This window comes from Mytilus californianus, unplaced genomic scaffold (genome assembly GCF_021869535.1).
Source record: "Mytilus californianus isolate M0D057914Y unplaced genomic scaffold, xbMytCali1.0.p SCAF_3, whole genome shotgun sequence".
Lineage (NCBI taxonomy): Eukaryota > Metazoa > Mollusca > Bivalvia > Mytilida > Mytilidae > Mytilus > Mytilus californianus.
In genome coordinates, this window is record NW_026262679.1 from 19760047 (window position 1) to 19784209 (window position 24163).

The window sequence follows — 24163 nt, forward strand, 5'->3', positions numbered from 1 at the left end:
TCTGCATTTTGTGTATATTGCATTCTTGATAAAAGGTGTGCTTAAGTCTGTAATATTCGTTATTGCCTGGCCCCACTTAAATGTTGTATAAATATTATACTTTTATATACTTTAACGCATCTCTTATATAACTTAAAGTAGATGTGGGGTAATTACCAATCATAACATAGTCTTTGGCAGAGAAAAACAAATATCTGACACCAACACTAAATTCTCAATAAACATTTAAGAGACACTGACTTCAGCAGAAGACTCAATTGACGTCAGAATCTTACAAATTGAGATTATCCCTTTTTAATTTGGTGTGTCCAAAGTTCTTTTTCGGGTTTTAACTTCATTAAAAATGCTCAAAACCAAAAATTGAAAGCCAGGTATGTATAAATACTAGAGGAGCTGTATGATCAACTTTGCTCGAGGCACTTGGAACCTTACTTTCTTCATAATTTAATCAATTGAGTATTTAAAATGTATGTTATAAATCATGTCAGTGTTGAAGCACTGACTACTGAGCTGATAAGGTACAAGGGTACGACAAGAGGTTTTTGATTTTGTTTTTTATTCAACATCATTATAATTAACAGCAACAAATTATCAAAATCATGTAAATTAACGTATAAAATATATTCTACATATAAAATATTGCACTTTAGTCTAAGAATATGAATATCAATATCCATGTATGCCTAAAATATTGCACAAAAGGTTACATTTTATCTTGAAGCATAACTGCCAATAACTGATTCTAAAAATATAATAGGATTTACGATTGTTGTTTTGGCATTTAACCGTATATTGTTTGATTGGTCCCCTGTGTCCTTAAACTTGTGGGATATCTTTTTATGATTTTAATCATTTTACAATACTACAGAGTTAGCAACATTCTTAAAAGAACATTGAAATAAACATCATTACATTCATTAACTTTTACTGAAAATTGTACATAATTCATGTATCTCAATACATTTTGATTTTCCCTTGACAAAATGAAGTTGTTCACAAAAGGTCATCTTACATGACACATATATTCTATAAAATTTCAGTGTAGCAATTTTTGTAAAACTACATAAAGGTTATACAAAATGTGTAACAATCCCTGAAAAATACAAATTAACATATTCTGGCACATAGAATTCCTGAAGACATTACTGTATTTCATTTAGATGAGCAAAATATTTATCTTGTCCTATTAAAACCAAATTCTAAATATTTTTTGCTCTAGAAAACAGTATTCACTTATATTATCAAGCAAAGGTCTTGCAATCATGCACATGTATATTCCGTTTATATGAAAACTTCTATTAAAGATGGATTTTGATCTGTTTTCATGAATCACCTTTACAAAGCCTTTGTAATTGAAATTTTTGGACCAAATTTATGTCTTCCTTGCACCTATCCTTTGTTTCATTATATTCTATTCCCCAAATCAATTAGATTTTGGAGCATTATCCTCCTTTGATAGACAAATTGATTTTTTTTATACTTTTGCATATTTCTTTTAATCATGTAATTTTTCTTATTCTGAAATATTAAACCAAAGTCTAATTCAAAATGGAGAAATTTCTTAATTTCCAGTTCATTCAAATAAATATGAATACAATCAAACCTGCATATAAAGGTCAACCTTGAGACAAGACAAAACTCACTTTATCAGAGAGGCAACATTTAAACTGAGGTTCAAAATGTATAGGTATTACTACAGCGGGAGAAGAAGAGGGTGACCTGACAAACAGGTTTTCACTTAATAGAGGTGACCTTTATCACAGGTTTGACTGTATGTCTGAATTGAAAACAAGGGACTTTTCTAATTGAAGTGTCTATTCAGACCAATACAAATATGTCTGAATAGAAAATGGAGGAATTTTCTGATTAATATAACCATTATCTTCATCAGCAATTGTCATCATCGCCTCTTTATAATCCCTGTAATAAACAAAATAAATAGTTACATCGTTGAATATCATTTCACACATATTCATCAGGTCAAAAAGTATGAAAAGATTTAAACTCTGGCTCAGATTACAACATATATATTTATTTGCACTGTTTATGCCTTCTCCTAGGAAGACATTTTCCAAATCAAATGCTGCAATCATATAGTTTTCTAAAATCAATGATGAGGTTTGCAGTTAGCAATGTAATATAAACAATTTTCAATGGCTAAATTTGAAAAGGTGCATGAATTCTTCATTGGTATGATTGCTAAATTTGTAGTATGATTTGTGCCTTTTAAGGTGGTTAGTCCTGGTAACATAAGATTTTCTTCATGCCTAATATTTTTTTATATTTACACCATGGAATAGGTTGGGGTCAATACATGATCTCCAGTTCAGTTTCAGATACTTATGATATCATCAAAAACCTTATCATATATATTCATTCTATTTTTCTCCCCCTTATTATATATAATGAAGCTCAAAATAGTTACCTATTCCAGCTCCTCATCCCTACCACTTATTACATAGTAGGTAACCCCCACCCCCCAACCCCCAGGGTTTCTTTCTTTTCTAGCAGTGAACTTTTTCCTTTTTGAAAAAATACACTTGTGTACTAATTCAATGATGGATTTTCAGTAAGGTTCCATCTCCCAGATATAAATATATTGGTGTGAAGAAGAAAAACACTATAGTGCAACAGAAATTCTACTCAGTGGAATGAACATATGCTTACATATACACCACTGACTAATCACAGGACATGAAAGTTAACATCTTAGATCAACATATAGAACTTAAAAATTATGAAAATTGTCAATACCTGTTTAATACTACCACAACAATACCATTATCAGGACGCTGAACAGCAACACATTCTAATGTTCCACAAGATGCATCTATTCTTACTGACCCTTCAGGTATAAATTTACTGAAAAAAACAAGCAATTATGTTTGAAGCCCACAATGCACTCAATGTTAACATTACATGTATAAACCAGGGACCGTAAGTGAATACAGTCGATTCCGGTTATTTGCATAGCCTATTTGTCAGACAAAATTATGCAATAAAGCAGAGTATGCTTATATCCGAAATGCCAAATTACGGGGTCAAAAAACATCGTTAGAACAGATGAGTAAAGGAATTCCCTGAAGAAAGATGAAAGTCTATAATCACTTACAACATATTGAATGTTGATTTATTCTAATAAAAGTTATATGTCTAGTGTCATACATGTTTTTTTTATTTTGTATACTTTCAATAAAGATTATAAACACATTTTGTTTTAGTTTATTTGCGTACCGACGTTTCCTTTACCTGGGATACGAAAATAAAACAAATTGTTCTAAAAATAGATTTGTTTCTATGACCGGTATGTACAATGTACATTGTTACGCTTTGATTAAAATAAACTGTATAACAATACTAAACAGTTTATAATCATTTTAACAATAGATGTGTAATGAACTGCCTTTGATATGCAGTATTTACAGCTTGCACAGTGATGTAACACTGTTCATTTAATCTCGTTAGTTTCATATATGCAAAGCAGTAATGGGGCCCTGTACGGGTAATTTGCTGGACACGAGTGTTTAAAGTGAGAAAATATAATAATTAGAAGTAAATGCTCTTTTCATAAAATATTTAAAATAAATGATTGATGTATAACATTCTTTAACCATATATAAATACCCTGTAATATTTAACATAAATGCAGATCACCCAAAGCCCAATTACGAGAGTTCACATTGGATAATGATCAATAATTAGCAGGCGTTATTGTTTTTAAAATTCACCCCAAATGTAACCTTTGGACAATGTTTGAAATCCAATCAATTATTAACACCTTTTGAGATAGAATGGTCAGTGTTTTTACAACAATTACCTGTTTTACATTTTTATGACCTCGAGGCTTAAAATAGAACATGGGAAACTTTACCTGTGTAGACATCGAGGTTTATTTTTAAATCAAATTCCATTATATAAACACGAAAGAAACTGTTTTAAAACTTTATTTAAATAACACAAAAGTAAATATGAAATAATAACGAAAATAATGATGCATTCAAGAAAAATATACTCACCAAATTGCCGTTTCCGGTCAAAAATCTCGTCAGTTCTAACTAAGCATATCTAGATGGCGATTATTTTCTATGCAATAAACCGAAAGGCCACTTGTAGAGCTATGCATATAACCGGACAATTTAACATTAGATGAATGGAAAATGGTTTTGTGCAGGAGAAAACTATTCATTTAACTGAATTATGCTATTAAGCGGTATGCAATTAAGTGGAATTGACTGTACCAATGTAATTTCAAATGCTTTCAGGAGTTCTCTCTATATATTTTTTAAATGGACTGTAGATTCATTTATTTTCGTGGGTATCAATGTTCATGAATTGAGGATAACTTCTACTAAATGGTGGATATCTGAATTTGTGATTTTGCCAAACGCTGAATATCGAAATTTGTACTTTGTTGAAAATCTAAATTCTTGGTTTACCAATACCTACAAATTCCACGAAAACTAGTATCCCACGAATAACAATGAATCCTCAGTAATATACTTTAAAACTTGTGTTCTTACAAATTTGTTAGAATCTGACAAATGTTTGGTCCACAACTGACAATACTTTGCTTTCCAGTATTGAACAAATATATAACACATACTTTAATTCTTAATTTCAAATGATCACTAGAGGCATCACCTGATGTGTACTTAATTAAAAAAAAAAGACATTGCCTGGATCCCATATACTAATAAAGGCCATTCTAAAACGTTTTTTTTACCAATGTAAAAGCTTGTTTTTATAATCTGAAACATTCATTCACAATTACATGTTTTTCATTGGATTGTTATTTGTTGAAACTTTTGTTTCAAAATACTAACCTAAAATGACCCATTGCATAAAACATGGGTTGTTTATAAAACTCATCTTTGGCAGCATTAACAATGATTGGACTGTCAACATAATTCTTCACCCAGTTTGGTCCACCTTTCATATCTAAAGCTATATTCCAATCTGTCCATCCTGTAACCCAATGATTCAAATCCTGTAACAAAGAAAAAAACATTAATTCATTATAAAACTTACACTCTTTCTTTTGGACACCTGGAGCAGGAATTTCAATTTACTATCTCAGAAACAGCTTGTAAATATATCAAAATAAATCTGTAGCATGAATTCTTTAAAAGTACTTAAACAGTAACAGTTCAGGGGTCAAAGTAGGGGTCTCCTGTTAAGCCTGGCAAGCAGATTTATCTTATACAGAGCAAGCGTAACACAACTTTCATTTATTTAGGCAATTTGAAGGGCAAGTAAATTCAATAAAGGCAAGTAAATTTCATTAATGGCAAGTAAGTATCTTTGAGGGTAAGTAAACTTGAGAAGGAACTTGCCCCCTTGGTCATTTGGACAAACCATCTTATATCAATCCCTGAACATAGTAATGAATTTGACATAACCATAAAATAGTTAGCATATACAAATTTACAATAGTATCTGCCTTTTGAATATTTGATTGTACATTCACTTATTTTACCGGTTAACAGCTTTGTGAATCTTTAGAACACATTTCAAGCTTTCGATTCATTTTGAAATAGTAGTCTAACAATAAGAAATAGCCATTTTGTAAGAGCAATATTGCAGTTACCAGTACATGAAGGACTGAAAGCAATTGTGGTAAAAAATATCAATTGTCATCAGGTTCAATTGAAAACACTGAACCTAGCTTGTTTTGTCCATCTGAGCATTGTGCTTTTTCAGAAGTGTGTTAAATAGTCAAATTAAAACTAGCTAAAACCAGGTATCATAACCATGTACATGAACTAGAAGTAAAGACATATTTTCATTACAACTATTGGTTTACCGGCCTGTATCAAAAATTGAGTTTCATAACATTAAGCTTTGTATACAAAGGGAGATAAATCAATAGTTTATGTGTCCATCTTTTTACATAGTGTATGTAATTTTTACTTGTCAATTTTCTACACAGCCATGAAATCTGTGATTATTGATATTATATTTTGTTAAATATGACATCTTCAAGTAAAAGTTTAGTGTACTAAACCATTAAGAATGTATTTAGTTTCTATAACTGTCACTTCAATTCAAAAGACTACAAAGATAGAAATAATTCATAAATTTGATGATGTGTAATTTTCAACAAAAACATTAATACTATAGACCTTTGAAAAAGAAAACCAAGCAACATGTCACCATATTGAACCCTTTAAGATTCAAACCATCCCTGTTGACCATCATATCAACAAAGTGTCACTTGGTAACCTTCAGAACTTTTTTTGGTTGGATTGTCTCTCTTTCATTTTTAGATTGCTGTCTAATACAAAATAAGTTCCTATTTGTTCAGAATTATTTAATTTTGAAAGGAAGTTATTTTCAAAAAATTACAGCCAAAAATTTAAATACTGGTCACAATACTGTAAATTCATATATTTTTGTGATGTTGTAATAATGTTCAAAGTGACAGAATAAACATTGCATTTGTAAAAAGTTGCAATTTCAAAAAAATGATATTGCATTATTTGAAATCACATTAATTAATCTCCCTTTAAGTTAGTGAGAAAATGAAATATAAATCTAACACTTTAGTTTTCCTAAGAATAATGGTTAAAATTGGTTTTTGTTGCCTTTAAATTTTGAGAGGGAATGTATTTTTTTCAAAATGAAGAATTATCTTAGTGAAAACATTCTAGGTTGCACTTCTGTAAATATAGACAATGCAATTTCCCATAGGAACTCCTTTTACGGCTAAGACTGTGCCACTTGTACTATGAAGTTTCGTAAAAATTATATCCTAGAATGGAAAGTTCATATGCACTACTTTTTTTCCAAAGGTCAAAGCATAGGGCTGTGCGGCATATTTTCAACATTTATATGCCTCGAACTTCTAAGAGTTTAAACTTATACTAAAATTTTGTATTACCCCTCCCTTCAATTTGGGTCTTCCTCAGAATTCAATTTGGCCGCTATCCATGTGTATTTATACTGGTAACATTCCAAAGTTATGTCTCTATGAGATGAAGCATATAGTGTCAAGAATACGTGAATAAAGGAAAAAAACGTTCTAAATGTTATAACTTGTAATCTATCTTTTTTCATTTATCAGTTAGGGGAAAATCGCGTATTTGCGGACAGCGCCGATATGCGGACGGAAAACGAATATCTCACTTTTCAATAAAATTATGAAAAATTGAAATAAAATAGATATAAGAAATAAGGTGTTTTGTTTACTATTGAATCTCTATTTTGTTGCAATAAGGTTATCATGTCTATTGCTTACGATTCACTTTTGTGTCATGTGATTGAAATTGCATGCTATAAATAGCTTATGTCAACAAGTTTGAAAACCAGGAAATTTTGAAAAAGGTCCAAAGTCAGCGTGTCAAATTGAATACACATTTGTTCATGTAAGAATGGCAATTTATGTGTTGAAAAGCAATAGGCATTGCGTACTTTATGCAAGGAAACATTTCTTTTAATTATTTTTACTGATTTGTCTAAATTTTGATTACAAAATAGGAATAAGCAAGTGTCCGCATTTTCACCACCGAAAATAATATGATAGCCGAAATGCGGACACAAAATATTTTGAACAACTAACACGTGCAGTGGTGCATATGTCAATACCATGATGACGGAAATAAACAAAACTCTTATAATCTAGCATTCATTAGTTTCAATCCGATACATTTATATCAATAAAGTGTTGATTTGGGTTTATTTGTTTTGCTTTCGTTTTGCATATTACGAACATAATGCGTTTACAAGTCTGATTTCCACTCCAGTTGGCAACTTGCACACATCTTCAATAGGTCAAAAACTGAAAACGTCATCCCCAGGATGGCAAGCCAATCTATTTCTCTTTCTTTACACAATGTCTACAGGTTTAGGACTTTTTGCGAACTGAGAAAATGGAATGAAATAAAATGTACAGAAAACAATTGCCCGAATAAAATTGCAACAATGTCTCGTAGACGAGTGGCTATTTGACGATGATGTTATTGGCTATTTATTTATGAAATTTAAACGTTTATCAAAACATGAATATGTATCAACACTACTATATATGCGAAAATATTGAAAGTGATAAGGAAAATGAATTCAGCAGCATTGTGTTTATTGCTACAAAATCAAGTAGAAGAGGTAAAGAATTGGACATTCTTACTGCGGAAGAGGCAGATGAAATTATTGATATCACGAATATTCTTTTGAAAGAAATGTTTTTATAAAAACTTTTCAAAACATGATAGAAATAATGTAACCAATACATGGGTTTTAAAGACCTCTTTAGACTTTTGTGAGCGTCCAACAGTAACGACTTTGTGCATCCAGTCGTCTGTCTGTCTGTTTGTCCATCCGTCTGTGACAAATCGAAAAACAAACGAGGCCCCACATTGGGAGGTACCAGTAATCGCATAATCACCAAATTTTTGCCAACATAATCACATAATCATTAAATATTTGCTTTGGTAATCAAAAACTTATTTTCTTTAGTTATCAAATAATCATAAACTAAAAGCTTTGTAATCATATAACAATTCAAATGTAAACTATCTAATAGTTGATAAGCTCTTCGTCGTCCTCATCCTTCTCCTCGGGTGAAACTGTATCACCTGCATCTTCCATATTTGGTTCGATAATTTTCTCATGTGAACGACGTATGCCTCACGTTTTTTTTTTTACCTGCATGGACGAATGAATGTTAATAATTAATCATCCTTTGCTCCTTTCGTTAACCTGTTGTGTTTTGGACATTTCATCTAAGGCACAGAACTATGTATGCATGTTCTGCACACGCTGGTATCCTTTCGCCAGTCGGATAAAATCCGATGCCATTATTGGTCAGAGAACGGGCATTATATAGAAAAAAGTATATATGTGACAAAATGCAACGAACTCCAATAGCGTATCATTATGCGTGACCACAATCTCCAGCACTACGTCTTTATTATGGCCTGTCGACTTTTTGCGGGTGCCCTATTATAGTAATCACTCTGCCCGTCTATTCATCCGTCCGTCTACACTTTCTATGTCGAAGGATAACTCAAATTTACTCCGACAGATTTTAAAAGAAATTTTAGCACATTTAGTAACATTAGAGGAAGCTCCCTTTCATTTTTTTTTACTTTTCATTTTCGAGATATTGGACTTAGGCCAGCAAGACCCTTCATGGAGGAGTGACATGGGTCAGTATTCATAAGAGAAAATAAAAGGATATGGAGTAAAATTATGTACATGGGACAAAATCGCACACAATACATAGAAAAGAAAAAAAATTATCAATGAACAGGGCTTTTATTCCTGTTCTTCATCTTGACAGTTGATGTAGGGTCTTCAACAATGAAAGAATCATTCATATCCTACAAGGTCAAGACGGCCCCTAGCGTCGACTTAAGCGGTACTATTGATAAAAATAAACCAAAGTTCACCTTCTTGATCCCTACCCGCCTCGGAGTACCAACTTGTGCGATGCTTGTGTGCGACGGTTCTCCAGTCGAAAGCACCAGGGATACAAGAAAAAAGCAGTAATTTTGAAAGACATCGATCGAAACTACAATATGCTTTGAAGTTACATATGTAGGCAGCGGTCAATGAATTACATACAGTCGAACCTCGTTGTTGTGTAATTTATAATTACGGGCTAGGTTTTTCAAATAAATTTGTCATACATTGCCCAACAAAAGACCAATACATTAGAAACAACAAATGTTAGACAATACATATAAAACTAAACATAATACTGAATTTTCCATAATTCCCTAAAATTTTTGATGTCCATTTTTCCATATTCTTATTTTATTTTTTTTTTTAACATTCCAATTTACAAAATTTGCATGTTCCCTCACACCTTGCGTTTTCCCATTTTTGATTTCCCAATTCTTAAAAATTAAGCCTTTTCACCCATTCCATAAACTGTTTTTAGATCTTCATGGTGTTGGATTGGCCGCAAAAAATCGTGTTTGTCAAAGAGTACATAGAAACCCGAGGATAAATAAAATTATCTTATAAGTATCGGGAAATGCAAAAAAAAAATCTCGCCTCAAGGCATCTTATGCTCTTGAGTGAAGGCTACGGATTTTTAAGTGATTAGAACATTAAAACACATTGCAATGAATGCCATACAATTTGAAATTGAAAGTTATCACAACTATATCTCTTATATATGCATGCATGCATCTTGGAAGACAATATCCCGATGGAAGTTGTCAGTACAAAAAAGTTTCTACATCTTATATCATTTAATAATTGGTGTGGTATAAGATATTTAATGAAATTTTTTAATCTTATTTTTCTTACCTTTCCACATGTATTACTAGTTCATGCGAGAAAACCATTCTCAAACATGCTTCAAGGTGCACTGAAAAGGTATTCCTGAGGGGTATTCATGAGAGCTAATGTTATATGCATTATACCTGCGATTTGAATAGCAAGAACTGTTTAAAAATAAGTGTCCGCAATTTGACGACAAGGTGTCCGTATTTTAACTCCCCCTGTCCGCATTTACGCGACTCGGCATTTCCGCGGGTTTTAAGAGTTTGCAATCTACCAGTCAAGAGAGGAGACCTGAAAATGCGGGATATAGTTCATTTGATACCCCTCTATCCTCTCCTGTCAAATGCAACCACCTGTTTGTTCGCAATTGGCCTCGACGGTATCCAAACTTCCGGATTTGAAAAAGTGTCCGCAATTAGGCGAATTTCCCCTATGTATTATGTATTAATTTATCATTTATTGTATTTGTATATATATTTTACATGTCATTGTGCTGATAAGCATTATTTGCTTAAAGTATTATTGTTGTCAAGCCTTGCTTAAATAAATCTCACCAACCTGAATTATATCATGAGCATATCTCTGTGCTCGTGCCCAATCTCCTAACAAAACAGGAGGGATCGGTAACAAAGGTATATGTTCTGCACAGGCTTCAGTGCCAAATAAAAAGAAGTCTGGATTATTTTTATGTGTGATATCTAATGATGCAACTGGAGCCAATGCATCTAAATACCAATGGACAGCAACACCAGATATGTACTGCCTCGCACCAGGATCATTTAATACCTGAAAATTATACTGATTTGTAAATAAAGATGGATGGAAATAATAAAACTGAATAATATCATGTCAGAGCATATTAATGAGTCCATTCCCAGTTTCCCAGTTATTTTACAAAATATTTTGACATATTTTTCTTACCCTTAAAGGTAGATATTGTACAGATTGTTTTGATGATCACTTTAATTTCTCAAAAAGAACACAAAAAGGGAAGTATTATAAACTTATGAAAAAATTATTGGTTTGGTCCATTTTTTTCATGTGTAAAAACTTGTATTATTTGTGTTAATATTTATCTATTGATATAAAGTTCAATGGTTCTAGTTTTAACATACCTTACTATCATCTTTTAAATACCAGTGATTGATGTTTACAGCATAGTTGTTTTCACCATTAAATGATTTTTTTGTGGGAGATGAATTTATACTTATGAGTAAACTTTATGTATTTATGAAAGAACCTTAGTGAGCCCCCTCACATACCCCACGTCCCCACATTGTCATTGGAGAAATAAAATAAGTGTAAGAAAAAAAAACTGTATCAGAAAAAAAAATTGAATCATAATTTCCTGTCAATATGCACATCTACATAGTATGTCCTTATTATCTACACAGTTTCATGAAATTATGTATGTGGTTTGAGAGGAGTTGCGATGACAAAAGGTTGCAGTAGTATATTGGGCAAATAAGTTCAAAGGGGCGTAACTCCTGGAAAAAAAATTGAATCGTAATTTCCTGTCGATATGCACATCTACGTAGTATGTCCTTATTATCTAAAAAGGTTTCATGAAATTCTGTTGTGTGGTTTGAGAGGAGTTGCGATGACAAAAGGTTGCAGTAGTATATTTGGCAAATAAGTTCAAAGGGGTGTTACTCCTGGAAAAAAAATTTAATCGTAATTTCCTGTCGATATGCACATCTACGTAGTATGTCCTTATTATCTGAAAAGGTTTCATGAAATTCTGTTGTGTGGTTTGACAGGAGTTGAGGAGTTATGATGACAAACTGTTGCAGTAGTACATTAAAGTAAATAAGTTCAAAGGAGCGTAACTCCTAGAAAAAGAATTGAATTGTAATTTCCTGTCGACATGCACAACTACATAGTATGTCCTTATTATCTAAAAAGGTTTCGTGAAATTCTGTTGTGTGGTTTGAGAGGAGTTGCGATGACAAGAAACAGGACTGACGGACTGACAGGCTGATGGACGGACGGACAGACAGACAGACAGACGGACGGACGGACGGACGGGTCAAAAACATTATACCCTCCGCAACTCGTTGCGTGGGGTATAAAAATATATATGTCAATCAATTTGTCCTGATCCATTAAAGTAATTTTGTATATAAATAAAGGTACAGTATATTTCTTCACTTCTGTTTATTTTTTGTACAGAAATTTTCATTAAAATACCTTTTTATGAGATTGTTCATCACACAGTAACTTTTTTATAAGGCTGTGTAGCAGGGCTTCCAAAATTATTTTTAGCCAGCCGGACATTTTATATATTATCCCGATTTTAATCCCTTAAGACTAAATGAACAAAAGGCAATTATGGTAATCAGTTGCAGAGTTGGCCATCCCAATGATTGACATTAAAAAAAACGATATTAAACTTTCTTTGATTCAAATTCGAAGTTCTGACGTAAACTGTTAAATTGGCAGTGCATCATTCGAAGTGTGCAACATCAGCGTACTTATATCTGCCTTAGACTCTTTATTTGTGCAAAATAACGTTGTCAAAAACTTTACTTTCGTTTTTATACCGGATGTTATCTTGACAATGGTAAAACATGGACCAGAGACGGATACGTAAATTCCGTGTACGTTTGCAAAGCATGAATGAGTGGAAGTAGCTCTTTCTACGTTATTTCTTCAAGAAAATATTCGAAATAAACGTGAGATAAAGGTATCAATGACAATTTAAGCATTTTTTAAAGAAATTAGGATGCATAATTAAATTTCACACCTGCGCACATGTGCACACGTGTACTAGTTCAAACAGAGACATGTCTCTAGGTTCAAACAACGTGGTTATGACGATTTTTCATTTTCACCTTTTGAATTTTTTCATCAAATCATATTTGTTAATGTATTTCTGATAATTTAAATCTTTTTGGCTAAATTAATTAGATGCAAACCGCTGAAATGTAAGAAAATAACTTTGAATAGACCGATCAATGTCCGGTTCAAAATAGTTTACCTGTCACCTGAACAGGTAAATTTCTGCTGTTTGACAACTAATTAGCCTTGATTAAAATGAGAAGGTATTAAAGTAGGGGTTGTTTTGATAGTACTTAATGATCATGTCACTTTTATGACCGGAAATGTGTGGCTGTTAAAGGCAAAACGTTGGGTCAAAAAGATCGCGAATTATGTTAAAATGACCGTCTCTTAAAGCCTTGAAAACTAAAAAGTAGATGACCGTTTCATGCTTTGCCCAGCCGGACTTTTACCGGACATTATACAAATGTCCGGCATATATGACCGTTTTGGAAGCCTTGCTGTGTAGCTGAGTGTCAATTTACAATGTCATAGACAAACCAGTGGAAAAGATATCATATCATGATCAATCTTGCGATTTTTTAGGGGGAGGATGGTTTGAGGTATGTTGTGGTTTTCACCTAAAGTGTTGAAACTGAAATTCACTATGTCAAATATGGCTATAATCAGACATGTTATGGACATTTAATATAAATTAAACAAAAGTCTTACAATATCAGCCCAGTATGGTAGCAACAGTCTCTGATCATCTAGTACCATAAGTTTAACATCTTTGAACCCAGCCTGGTGTAAGGCAGGACCTAGGTCTAACTTAATGAAATCCCTCTGTTGTTGTGGAGTCCAGCCCATTGCTTGAAATGTGAAATTTGCAATGTTACCATCTGTTGGTTCATTCTGTGCAGTTAGTCCCCATAACTTTAGACCTTGTTCTGCATATGCTTCTAAAAACCTATAAAGAGTAGAGAAAATCTAAAAACCTATAAATAGTAGAGAAAATCTAAAAACCTATAAATAGTTGAGAAAATCTAAAAACCTATAAATAGTAGAGAAAATCTAAAAACCTATAAATAGTTGAGAAAATCTAAAAACCTATAAATAGTAGAGAAAATCTAAAAATCTAAAAATAGAAGAGAAAACAGAAAAATTTTGTAACATTTGTAAATTCTTATGATGGACAATAACCTTGTAGTACTTTTTTCAATAATCAAAGCACTGTTGGTGGTGTGAGCCAGCCAATCTGACTGTTGAACATCAATTGCATGTAAATTATAAATTACATTTAGTCATTTCTTTGCAAATAATTTGTTAAAAGCTGTTGTTGAAAGCTCTTTGACAAATTATCGAATAGGATATTTGTGTGACTTTGTTAAAATGTCTCTTACTTTTTTAGATATTATTCTAGCAGTTTTGTTATTAAAATAAAGCATATACAACAGTTAAGGTAAATAGGGTGTCTTTTTCTGGGCATCCCTTTATGTTGTAAAAATATTTTACTAAGTATCATTCAATATACAACAGAAACATCTAAAACTTGAAATTTAAAGATTAAACTATCAAAAAATCAAGTCTCTTTAAGTGAAATTAAAATTTTCTGAAAAATTCCTCTAAAATTGAGGGCAGATAATTAAATTGAATTTGATAAGACAATTTATGTTTTTTTTATTTGTCAAAAAATAAGGCCTGTGACCCATATTTTTATATATTATTTCGAAAGTACTTATGAAAAGCAATTCTCTCATTGAATTTTAACCAATTCTATTGTTTAATATTTCCTAAATAAGGAAAAATTAAGTTTCCCCTATATAACCAATATATAATAACTGTGATTTTGTTAATTTCAATGTGACTCCCAGCTTTTACATTGAAATTTGAAAGTACATTGACTCAGAAGTCTTTTTATAGATGTTTAAGAAAAATCTATCATCCAACATTTAGAAACCCCAGCTACCTTAAGTACACTCACTCTTGCAGATAGTTGTCTAATTGGCAATCATACCACATTTCCTTATTTTCACATCATGAAAGCTAAATGTTCTTCATTTTGGATGGAAAACTGAGATTGAATTGTCACTCTTAAAGGCGTTACAAACAAAATTATTTTGAACCAGTCATACAATTCTTCTGATTTTATTTTTTTTTCATTGTGCAGACTGATGTAAGGCATTCAAAACTGCCACAGGGACTCCAGCGTAAAGGATAGCCAATTGATTTTGTCCCAAAATGACTCTAGGTTTAGACGCTGTTTCTATTAACTTCAAACATAAGCATATAAATGTAGAATATCAGTTGTATGAAGTTGAAGTCATTATTCCTCTCAAAAAAGAGATTTACTTTAATTCTATTTAAAAGCACACTATTTAATTTTTCAGGTATTAGTAGATAGTAAATCAGCTAACATTTAATTTGTCAAATTATCAATTTTGTTAAGTAACCTAAATATGTTTTTTTCCTTATATGGGAATATTTGTATGGATGGAAGGACTTTGATAAATCATTTCAATACTTGTCTAGTCTTGTGTAATTCAGATCAGAGCTAAACAGAGACTTGTTTAAGACTGTATGTTGACCTCTTAGATATATTTGTTCTTTTTGTGTAATTAGGCTGCTGTCTCTATATACCATTCAACCTTTTTATTTATTTTTTGCATTATAAATGATACACTGTAACAAAAACCTTTATAAATACTTCTTACTAAATTGAAAATAAACTTACTTAACAAAGTATTGTGCCCATGATTTATAATAAGAACCACCAGGTTGACCTTTCAAGGTCCCTTGTCCAGTCATATTATTATTTGTCTTCATCCAAGCTGGTGCACTCCATGGACTACCAAATATCAGTAAGGTCCTGTTACTTAATTCTTTAGCTCTCTTAAGATATGGAACCTAAATACAATAATCATGATAATAATGTTATCTAAATCTTGAGTCCCTCGTAATCAGTTAGCCATAACACTTTACAGATATGTTTATAAAAGCTTGCAGAAGAAAATTTGTTGGGATATGTGTCACATGACAGAAGAAGCAATGCTACAGAAATTTGTAGCAAATTTAGCTCTCTAGAACAAAATATTTGATCTACATCCACTCAAAAATTTCAGGAAGACCTGATTTGTAATTACTGAAAGAAATATTACAAAATTTTCATTGGGCAATTAATTCTTCAGAATTTATTTAGAGAAGCTTCATCTTTAAATTTGAAATACAGTATGTACAGCAAATATAATTCAGAATTTTGAAAAGTGAAATACCTTGTACTTTAGATCTTCCTTGGCCAATGAAAATTTTGTTTGATTGTAATCTGGTGGACTATCGTTATTATCATTGTAAGAGTATGGATGTGTTGAGAAATCACAACTGGCCATAGGTATTCTGGCTATATTATACTCAATTCCTGTAATGTAAAATCACATGATCAATATTATTTTATGAGCATGGAGGATAGGGGCAGATCAGTGGTTTTCTATAACAGATGGTCTGCTATTCCCAAAATATTCTCAGCATAAGTTGGCATACAACAGTTTTTTTCTGGTATTTTGAAAGTATTCTTTTAATTTATTTCCTCAGAGATGCAAATGATCAGCAATGTGATAAGAGAGTAATGAGCTTCTCATTCAGTGGTTGTTGTTGGTTGCTATCTGCAACAATAGTTTTTTGTCTATTTTTTAGTATTAATCAGGTCTATTTTTCACATTTTGTCATCTCAAGGCCTTTTGAAGGTGTACAGTGACCTATAGTAGTTGACATCCCTGTCCTTTGGTCTCTAGTTGGGAGTGGTCTCCCTGGCCATCATACCACAAATAAATTATGCTTATTTAATACTTCACCATCTTTGAGACAAATGCCATGAGGATACTGTCTCCTGTCTGATTAGATAAATTTGTTATCTTAATTGCTTACCATCTTTCGAGAAGTATGCTTTGAGGATATTGTCTCCTGTCTGATTAGATAGGCTTGCTATGTTGATACCAGCAGAATCTGTCATGGCACCACCAAACCCAAATATCTTCTGATAGGTCACATTCTTGTTTATTTTGATGACTGATGACAGAAAAAGAATAATATTAAAATGATGTCAAACAAATGAGACAGACCTTAATAAAGGGATTTATTACCATCTTGCTACAGGATAAAAAATAAGGGTTTGTAGGTAGGCCATTCTGTACATATTTTATTGACTTATAATGGAAAATCTGTTCTCCAATTTTTACCCTTTTTATACCTTTACCACCCGGTTGATAATTTTTTTTATAATCAATTTGTGGTCGTTTGATCTCAGTTCTTCATCGGTCAAAATTCAATTATAAAAATCAACTTTTTTTGCTTTCTTCTGAAATACCTATTGTGACGTCACGAAAAAGGTGACCATGTCTGATTAAGTCACATAGAAAGTACACATCTTTTTTCAGATCATTTAAAAAGAAAGATAAAGTTTGTCTACAAATCGTTTAAAATTCATTATCTGGTGCAATACTATATATCTCTCCACTCTCGACATTTAAATTTTAAATATTTAAAAACTTGACAAGCCTTGCATTTTTAATTTTAAAAAATTAACTGTCTCAAATATCACACTTGATGCAGTGGTAGAATCTATATTTATATAATTATTATCGAAATAATTAGCTCTCATAATTAAACTAGATGTGTCGAAATGACATGAATGGCTGTGCTCCCAAAAAAAGCTTGAAGCCATTTTTAGGAGTGGAAATTTTCAAAGTTTAAAGCCTGTAATTTTGGCAAAAATCAGCGGAGCAGAACCAAAAGTAAACTTCTTCTGTACCTCATCATTGTAGACTCACATACATCAGCAGAGCTGAACCAAACATAAACTTGATCTGTAACTCATCATAGAAGACTCACATACTAAAAATCAGCTCAATATGTGAAGGGAAAAAAAGTCTGCATAACTGTTCTTTTTGGAATGACAGAATGACAGAATGATGGAATGACAGAATGACGGAATGACGGATAAGGTAGCAATATACAGTTAGAAAAAAAATTAAAATTTACCCTAATAAATTTTACCATCCCTTTTTCCTTGCTTTCCTACAAAGTAAGCCTACTGTTTGTGTCATATATGTGCATATGTATGTAATCAGTATCTTCCAAAGATTTGATTTCCAGTAGTTAAAATGGTTATTAAATAAAATTTCTTTTTGGTGTATCCATGGCAACAATCTGCATTTAATAGCTATAAAATATTGCAAAAAGGGGGGTAAAGATGTCACATGTACATTTCCCCAAAATTTGTCCAAAAGTAGAATTTGAATCCCTTGGAGTGATACCTTTTCTGAAACTGTTTACATATATCTATCAAGGGATCAAATAAAAATCATATGTCTTTCGTCTCATTTTTTTGTAAATTGCATCAAAAAGGTCGTGAGAAAAAAAAGTGTTTGTAAACATTACAATAATTTCTGGACCTATGAACGGTCTGTCTATGAAAATACGGACAGTCACACAGAAAATAGCCCATAAAACATGTAAAAAATAATCTTGATGTTCTTATAAACCAAGTTTAAAGGCTAAATTAGTCATCAGCTGTCTAAAAATAAATTTTATTGCACAATAACTTTCATATTTGAAAAATCCACCATGGCCAAAATGCGAAACTCCACTCTTAACTGTGTATTGCTACCTAAGAGTAAAACTATATGGCCCCGACCAAAGTCGGCGGGGCCATAAAAATACTTTTTTTGCTGAAATAGTATTCAATGATATTTATCCAATTTATTAAAAAGTGGCACAGGCCTATGAACAACCTGCACTAGCAATGAGCTAAAATATTTTACCAGTTGAGCTGTTTGTAGTGAGGAATTCAAACTACAAATTGGTCAAACATTTCAGCAAATTGGTATTGTGATTTGACAAAGCCTTTGGAATATCCTTAGGAACAAATTAAATAACATAATAAATTTAATTTACAAATAATATAACTATGATACTTTTCACAATTGATGTTGAAGGGAAATACTAACAATTTGACTGGATTGCTGCCATCTGTTCAAAGTAATAAATAATTTGTGTGAGTCGTCCTCCCTGAGCTGCAGACTGGTATTGTGCGTAGACACCCTTGCCACGTTTATATACACCTTCTGGATAATCACAGTAAGAAGCATTACACACACACACGAAGGAATTACCACCAAAACTTCTTTGATTGCAAAATGTTGGTAATGTATAACCTTAAAAATAAACATATGACAGCATTACAGCATTACAGACAATACAGAATAAATTGCTTTGCCGAGCGCAGCTGGATACGACCGCAGAGGTCCAACCCTGAACAGTTGGGGCAAAAATGGACACAATATTCGCACTTGATACAGGTCTGAATTTGGATTGTAATTAAATATTTGACATAATAGGTTTCTGACAGAGAATAACTGTAGTCAAAGAACTTAGAATTGGTTATATGATTTGAATTTATATTCAATTTCTTGCTTTTGTGCAATACACTGTTGCGAATTGACCCCCCCCCCCCCCAAAAAAAAAAGAATAAAAGTCTTAAAATAGAAAATGACAAACAAAATCATGGCTAAAATTAATATTCCTTAATCAGCATTTTTAAATAGTAACTTCTAAAAATAAATTGACAGCTAATCACCTCAAGACAATACAACATTTCTTTATACATAATTTAAAAGCAGTGTAAGGGAGGTAATCCAAACATTATTGTACTTTTTTTTAATTGTCCATTATCCAGGAAACCCTTGTTTTTCCCCTTTTTTTGCCCCTAATTCCCAAACGGTTTGAGCCATAACCCCCCAAAGCCAATCCTAACCATCCCTTTGTGGTATGGAAACTTGTGGTATAAATTCAGAGAGATCCATACACCATTCCACAAGTTATTGTCTTGAAACTAGAAAAATGCTTATTTTGGGCCCCTTTTTAGCCCCTAATTCCTAAACTGTTAGGACTATAACCCCCAAAATCAATCCCAACCTTCCTTTTGTGGTTATAAACCTTGTATTTAAATTTCATAGATTTCTATATAGTTATTGTCCGGAAACCAAATGTCTTCGGACGACGCTGACGACGACGACAAGGAGTTTTTTTGCGGTCGTATGAAAACTCTACAGGGTCAAATTGTCCATCCTTTTAGAAAAAGAAGCTGCAATGACAGCATATAACATTTTTGTGGATATATCTCTTATCATGCTTAGGCCACCCTTAAAAAATTCTTTGATGTTGCCTACCCATGCTTTATGTGAGGTTGGGTAGGTAGGTAAGAATTTTATTATTTTCTTGGCCAACAGCACAAGTATCATGTTTTATACAAGAATATGACGTTTTTGAGCAAGAAAAAATCTTTGAAAAAAAAATTTGAAACAATTTGTGTCCTAAAATTTTTCGGGTAGGCTGCTTTTTAGTAGGGTAGGTAAGCAACATCAAACAATTTAAATTTTATTTTTGGCCTTATACACAGTAACATTTCCCTATTTTTATAATACATAAATGTCAACTGTTCTACATTTTGGATAACTGAGATTGAACTGTCACCCACATTCTACAACAAAAAATCAAAACAGTTTTCTTTAAAAGATACCAGAGTCTAGCAAATCTTTATCTCAAAAGATAAAGACTAAGTCTTCCATATTTGAGACCAGTATAAATAAATGTTTTTGTTTTTTTTTTTTTAAATAGACTTTGGCATCGGATAATAATTAAGATCTTTATCGTCTGAATTTAAATTATAGTTTTGATTATCAGCATAGAGAAATTTTTCTTATCATATGAATAATTAGGAACCACATCATTTAATGATTTTTGAAAAAAAATATATAGCCTTCTGATATTGAATTCATTTTTCGATATTTTTACGAATTCAAATTGTCAAACTGTAAAGTAGATGGTGTCATTACATCTGCTTCTACTAATATTCATGCCAATTTCTTTAGTAATTTATGAAGTTTATGTTTTCAATTTTCATTACAAAAAACAAATAAAGTTATCCAGTGTCATGTAATAGAAGTTCCTTCATAAAGTTCCAAGTGGAAAAGAAAGGGTATAGAATAATGGAACAGATATTATTGAAATGTTTATAACAAAGTTTCCAGCGAAACTACTGTTATGTAGAACAAATATATGTTGACACCTGTCATCCTAAGGTAATTATTTTATGAAGAATGAATAAATATTATATAATTTTAGTTCTCAAGAACTTTTGTTATATATATATACATACCATTTGTTCCATGTGGAACATATATTAAGAGGAACAAATGTACAGTTACATGGAGAGTACTTTCTCTACTAGACTTTATTCATAATTTTAAGTCAGAACCACAGGCACTTGTTTCTATCCATGGGAAGGTCAACTGCATAGAATCAAGTGCCTGTGATCTGAACTAAGTACTTGTAAATGACTTTAAAAGGCGAAAATTCCGTTGACACTAATTTATGATGAAGCAAAATATATATACATATATCTATGTCTACAATAAACACTGTTACCTAGGCATAAAATGCTTGAAAGAATGACAAAGGCAATCAGTTTTTCTTCAAGTTCTTGGCCACCCATTTTTGTCTTCTGCTAAAACATGTCAAATTAAGTACAACTTATCTCTGAAATGACTGTGATCGATTATGAAAGATTTATGTAGTTCAGTATAGGAAAATCCATTTTTCAATTTCCCATTAATAAGAACTATTATTTTGGTCATTCCATATATTTTATTTTTTTATAAATGATTTTAAAAAAATAATATCAAAAGTAAAATGTGGGCCAGATAAAAAGGACATGTTTTAGGCATAATTAAGGGAAGCACTAATGACAGGACGATTGCCCGGATAGTGACAGGACGATTGACCGGATGAGATATAAATAGTCATAACTTTTTTGTTATTCGGTAGATTTTTTTTATATTTGTAGACCTTAGAGATATTAAACTATATTTTATGAAAATAAAACAAAATAAGTGAAAAAAAATATTTTTGAGCAATTAAAGTTGACCGGACGGATTTCACACTCGCCGATACACGCTATACATATATTCAATTGGTCGAAAACAAGTGTTAATATCTTTTTTGTTTTACAATATTTGTCGATGAAATTAAGGAATCTGTGAAAATAATAAATATATAATACGAAAATATAAACTTTATAGTAAACAAAAATATGTTTCTGCAAAAAAAGTTGACCGGACGGTATTGACATTCGCCGATGTACGCGTTGATTATATTGAACTGATCGACAAAAAGTGTTTATATTTTTTTTGTTTTACAATATTATTACATGAAACTAAGAAATCTACGAGATCAATAAATATATGATATGAAAATATAAACTTTATAGTAAAAAACATTGTTTTTCTTCAAAATAAGTTGACCGGACGGAACTAACATTCGCCGATATATACTTTGAATATATTGAACTGATCGACACAAGTGTTAATATCTCTTCTTTTTTTACAATATCTGTCCATGAAATAAATGAATCTGTGAAATTAATAAATATATTATACGAAATTTTAATCTTTATAGTAAAAAAAAAATGTTTTCTGCAAAATAAGTTGATCGGACGGAATTAATATTCGCCGATATATGCTTTAAATATATTGAACTGATCGACACAAGTGTTAATATCTCTTCTTTTTTCTATAATATCTGTCCATGAAATAAATGAATCTGTGAGATTAATAAATATATTATACGAAAATAAAAACTTTATAGTAAAAACTTTGAATGTTGATTTGAGCGAGTTCACCACGGCACACTAGAAGTACTTATATTTAATTAGATTAATCTAATTTTGACACTTGTAGTAATCACTAATCAAGCCAAATCACATGTCATTAAAGTTTTCACACCTGTGACATCAAATACATTTAATTGAATTACCTTATATAATCAGTTGGCATTGTAAAGCATGTTATGTCAGAAATAGATAATGTTCGAGACACATGCTCGAAAGATCATATCTCAGTAGAGACAGAGTCTTCCAAAATAGAGGGTGCAAATATATTGCCATTAGTATCATATACTTCAGATGGGACGGAAAACTCCACCATGTCTATGCCCATTGCTGAAGAAAATTTCACAGCGCCTTCCCAAATAGAGGGGACAAATATATTGCCATTAGTATCTGATACTTCAGATGGGACGGAAAGCTCAACCATGTCCATTCCCTTTGCTGTTGAAAATTTCACAGCGCCTTCCCAAATAGAGGGGACAAATATATTGCCATTAGCATCTGATACTTCAGATGGGACAGAAAGCTCCACAATGTCCATTCAAAAATCAGATAAAAACTTGTCCCAGAAATCGCTGGCCAAGTTGACTGTGGATAATGGCCAAGTGTCGTTTATTGAACAACACAAGGCATTTATGGTCACAGGCATGCAAGGAAAGGTTTATGCTGTAACCCTCCTTCCTAAAGAAACTTGCCAGTGTCCAGCAAGTTCACAATGCTACCACATCCTTGCTGCCAAACAATATATTGGGGATACAGTAGAAACGAAACCTAGAGTAGTCAACCTTCGAATGCTTTCGAAGAGAAACTTAAAGAAAAATGATAAAAAGTCTGGTAGGAAAAAACCAAGACCCAATGATGGTGATATAGAGATACTACCAGCTCCAGATTCTGAGGAGGCACAATTAATTGAGTGTCCCCTGGAACCTCCGTCTCCAAAAACACCCAAAACACCATCCAAATTAAAGACATCAGCCAAGTCGAAAACACCAGCCAAGTTAAATACACCATCAAAACAGAAGGCTGTGTCAACACCGAAATCTACTAAGAGATTGAGGTTTGCTGATAATGATGACAGTCAAGATCATCAGATACTTGTTACTGATAGTCCACCTCCAGTAAAGAAAGCAAAACTTATTATGAACAAGCCTATCCCAATTGCATGGATTAATGGTCTCAATTCAGACCATAAGCAAATTCTAGAAAATAATGAATGGTTATGTTCAGAAATTATTAATGCCTGTTGCACAATTATTTCAAGACAATTTCCGAACGTATCCGGATTTCAGCCAACAGGACTTTCACCTGTCTTTGATGACGAAACCAAGTCTTGGTCAGAAAAATTTGGTAGCTTTGTAGAAAAGGGATGCCCAACTGTACAAATACATCATACTGGCAAATCTCACTGGGTCACTTCATTTCAATCAGTGAATGACCAGTGCATCTATGTTCTGG

General features: G+C 32.1%; 1 protein-coding gene across 1 annotated transcript; it reads right to left on the reverse strand.

Moving 5' to 3' along the window:
• Positions 1 to 545: 545 nt before the first annotated feature.
• Positions 546 to 21538, reverse strand: LOC127734070 (lysosomal acid glucosylceramidase-like). The gene is made up of 10 exons (XM_052243696.1): positions 21472 to 21538; positions 18993 to 19199; positions 16912 to 17052; positions 16263 to 16405; positions 15725 to 15897; positions 13723 to 13960; positions 10789 to 11016; positions 4824 to 4987; positions 2755 to 2862; positions 546 to 1920 (listed from the first exon to the last, which is right to left on the reverse strand). Exons 1-10 carry the CDS (start codon positions 21536 to 21538, stop codon positions 1815 to 1817), a joined length of 1575 nt encoding a protein of 524 aa, XP_052099656.1. The 3' UTR covers positions 546 to 1814.
• Between the last annotated feature and the right edge of the window lie 2625 nt (positions 21539 to 24163).

Coding starts and splice junctions, on each gene's coding strand:
- LOC127734070 (XM_052243696.1), bottom strand. CDS start 21,538: ATGGGTGGCCAAGAACTTGAAGAAAAACTGATTGCCTTTGTCATTCTT. Junction 2,863..4,823: donor TATGCAATGGGTCATTTTAG/GTTAGTATTTTG, acceptor TGTTTTTTTCAG/TAAATTTATACCTGAAGGGT. Junction 1,921..2,754: donor GTTGTGGTAGTATTAAACAG/GTATTGACAATT, acceptor TGTTTATTACAG/GGATTATAAAGAGGCGATGA.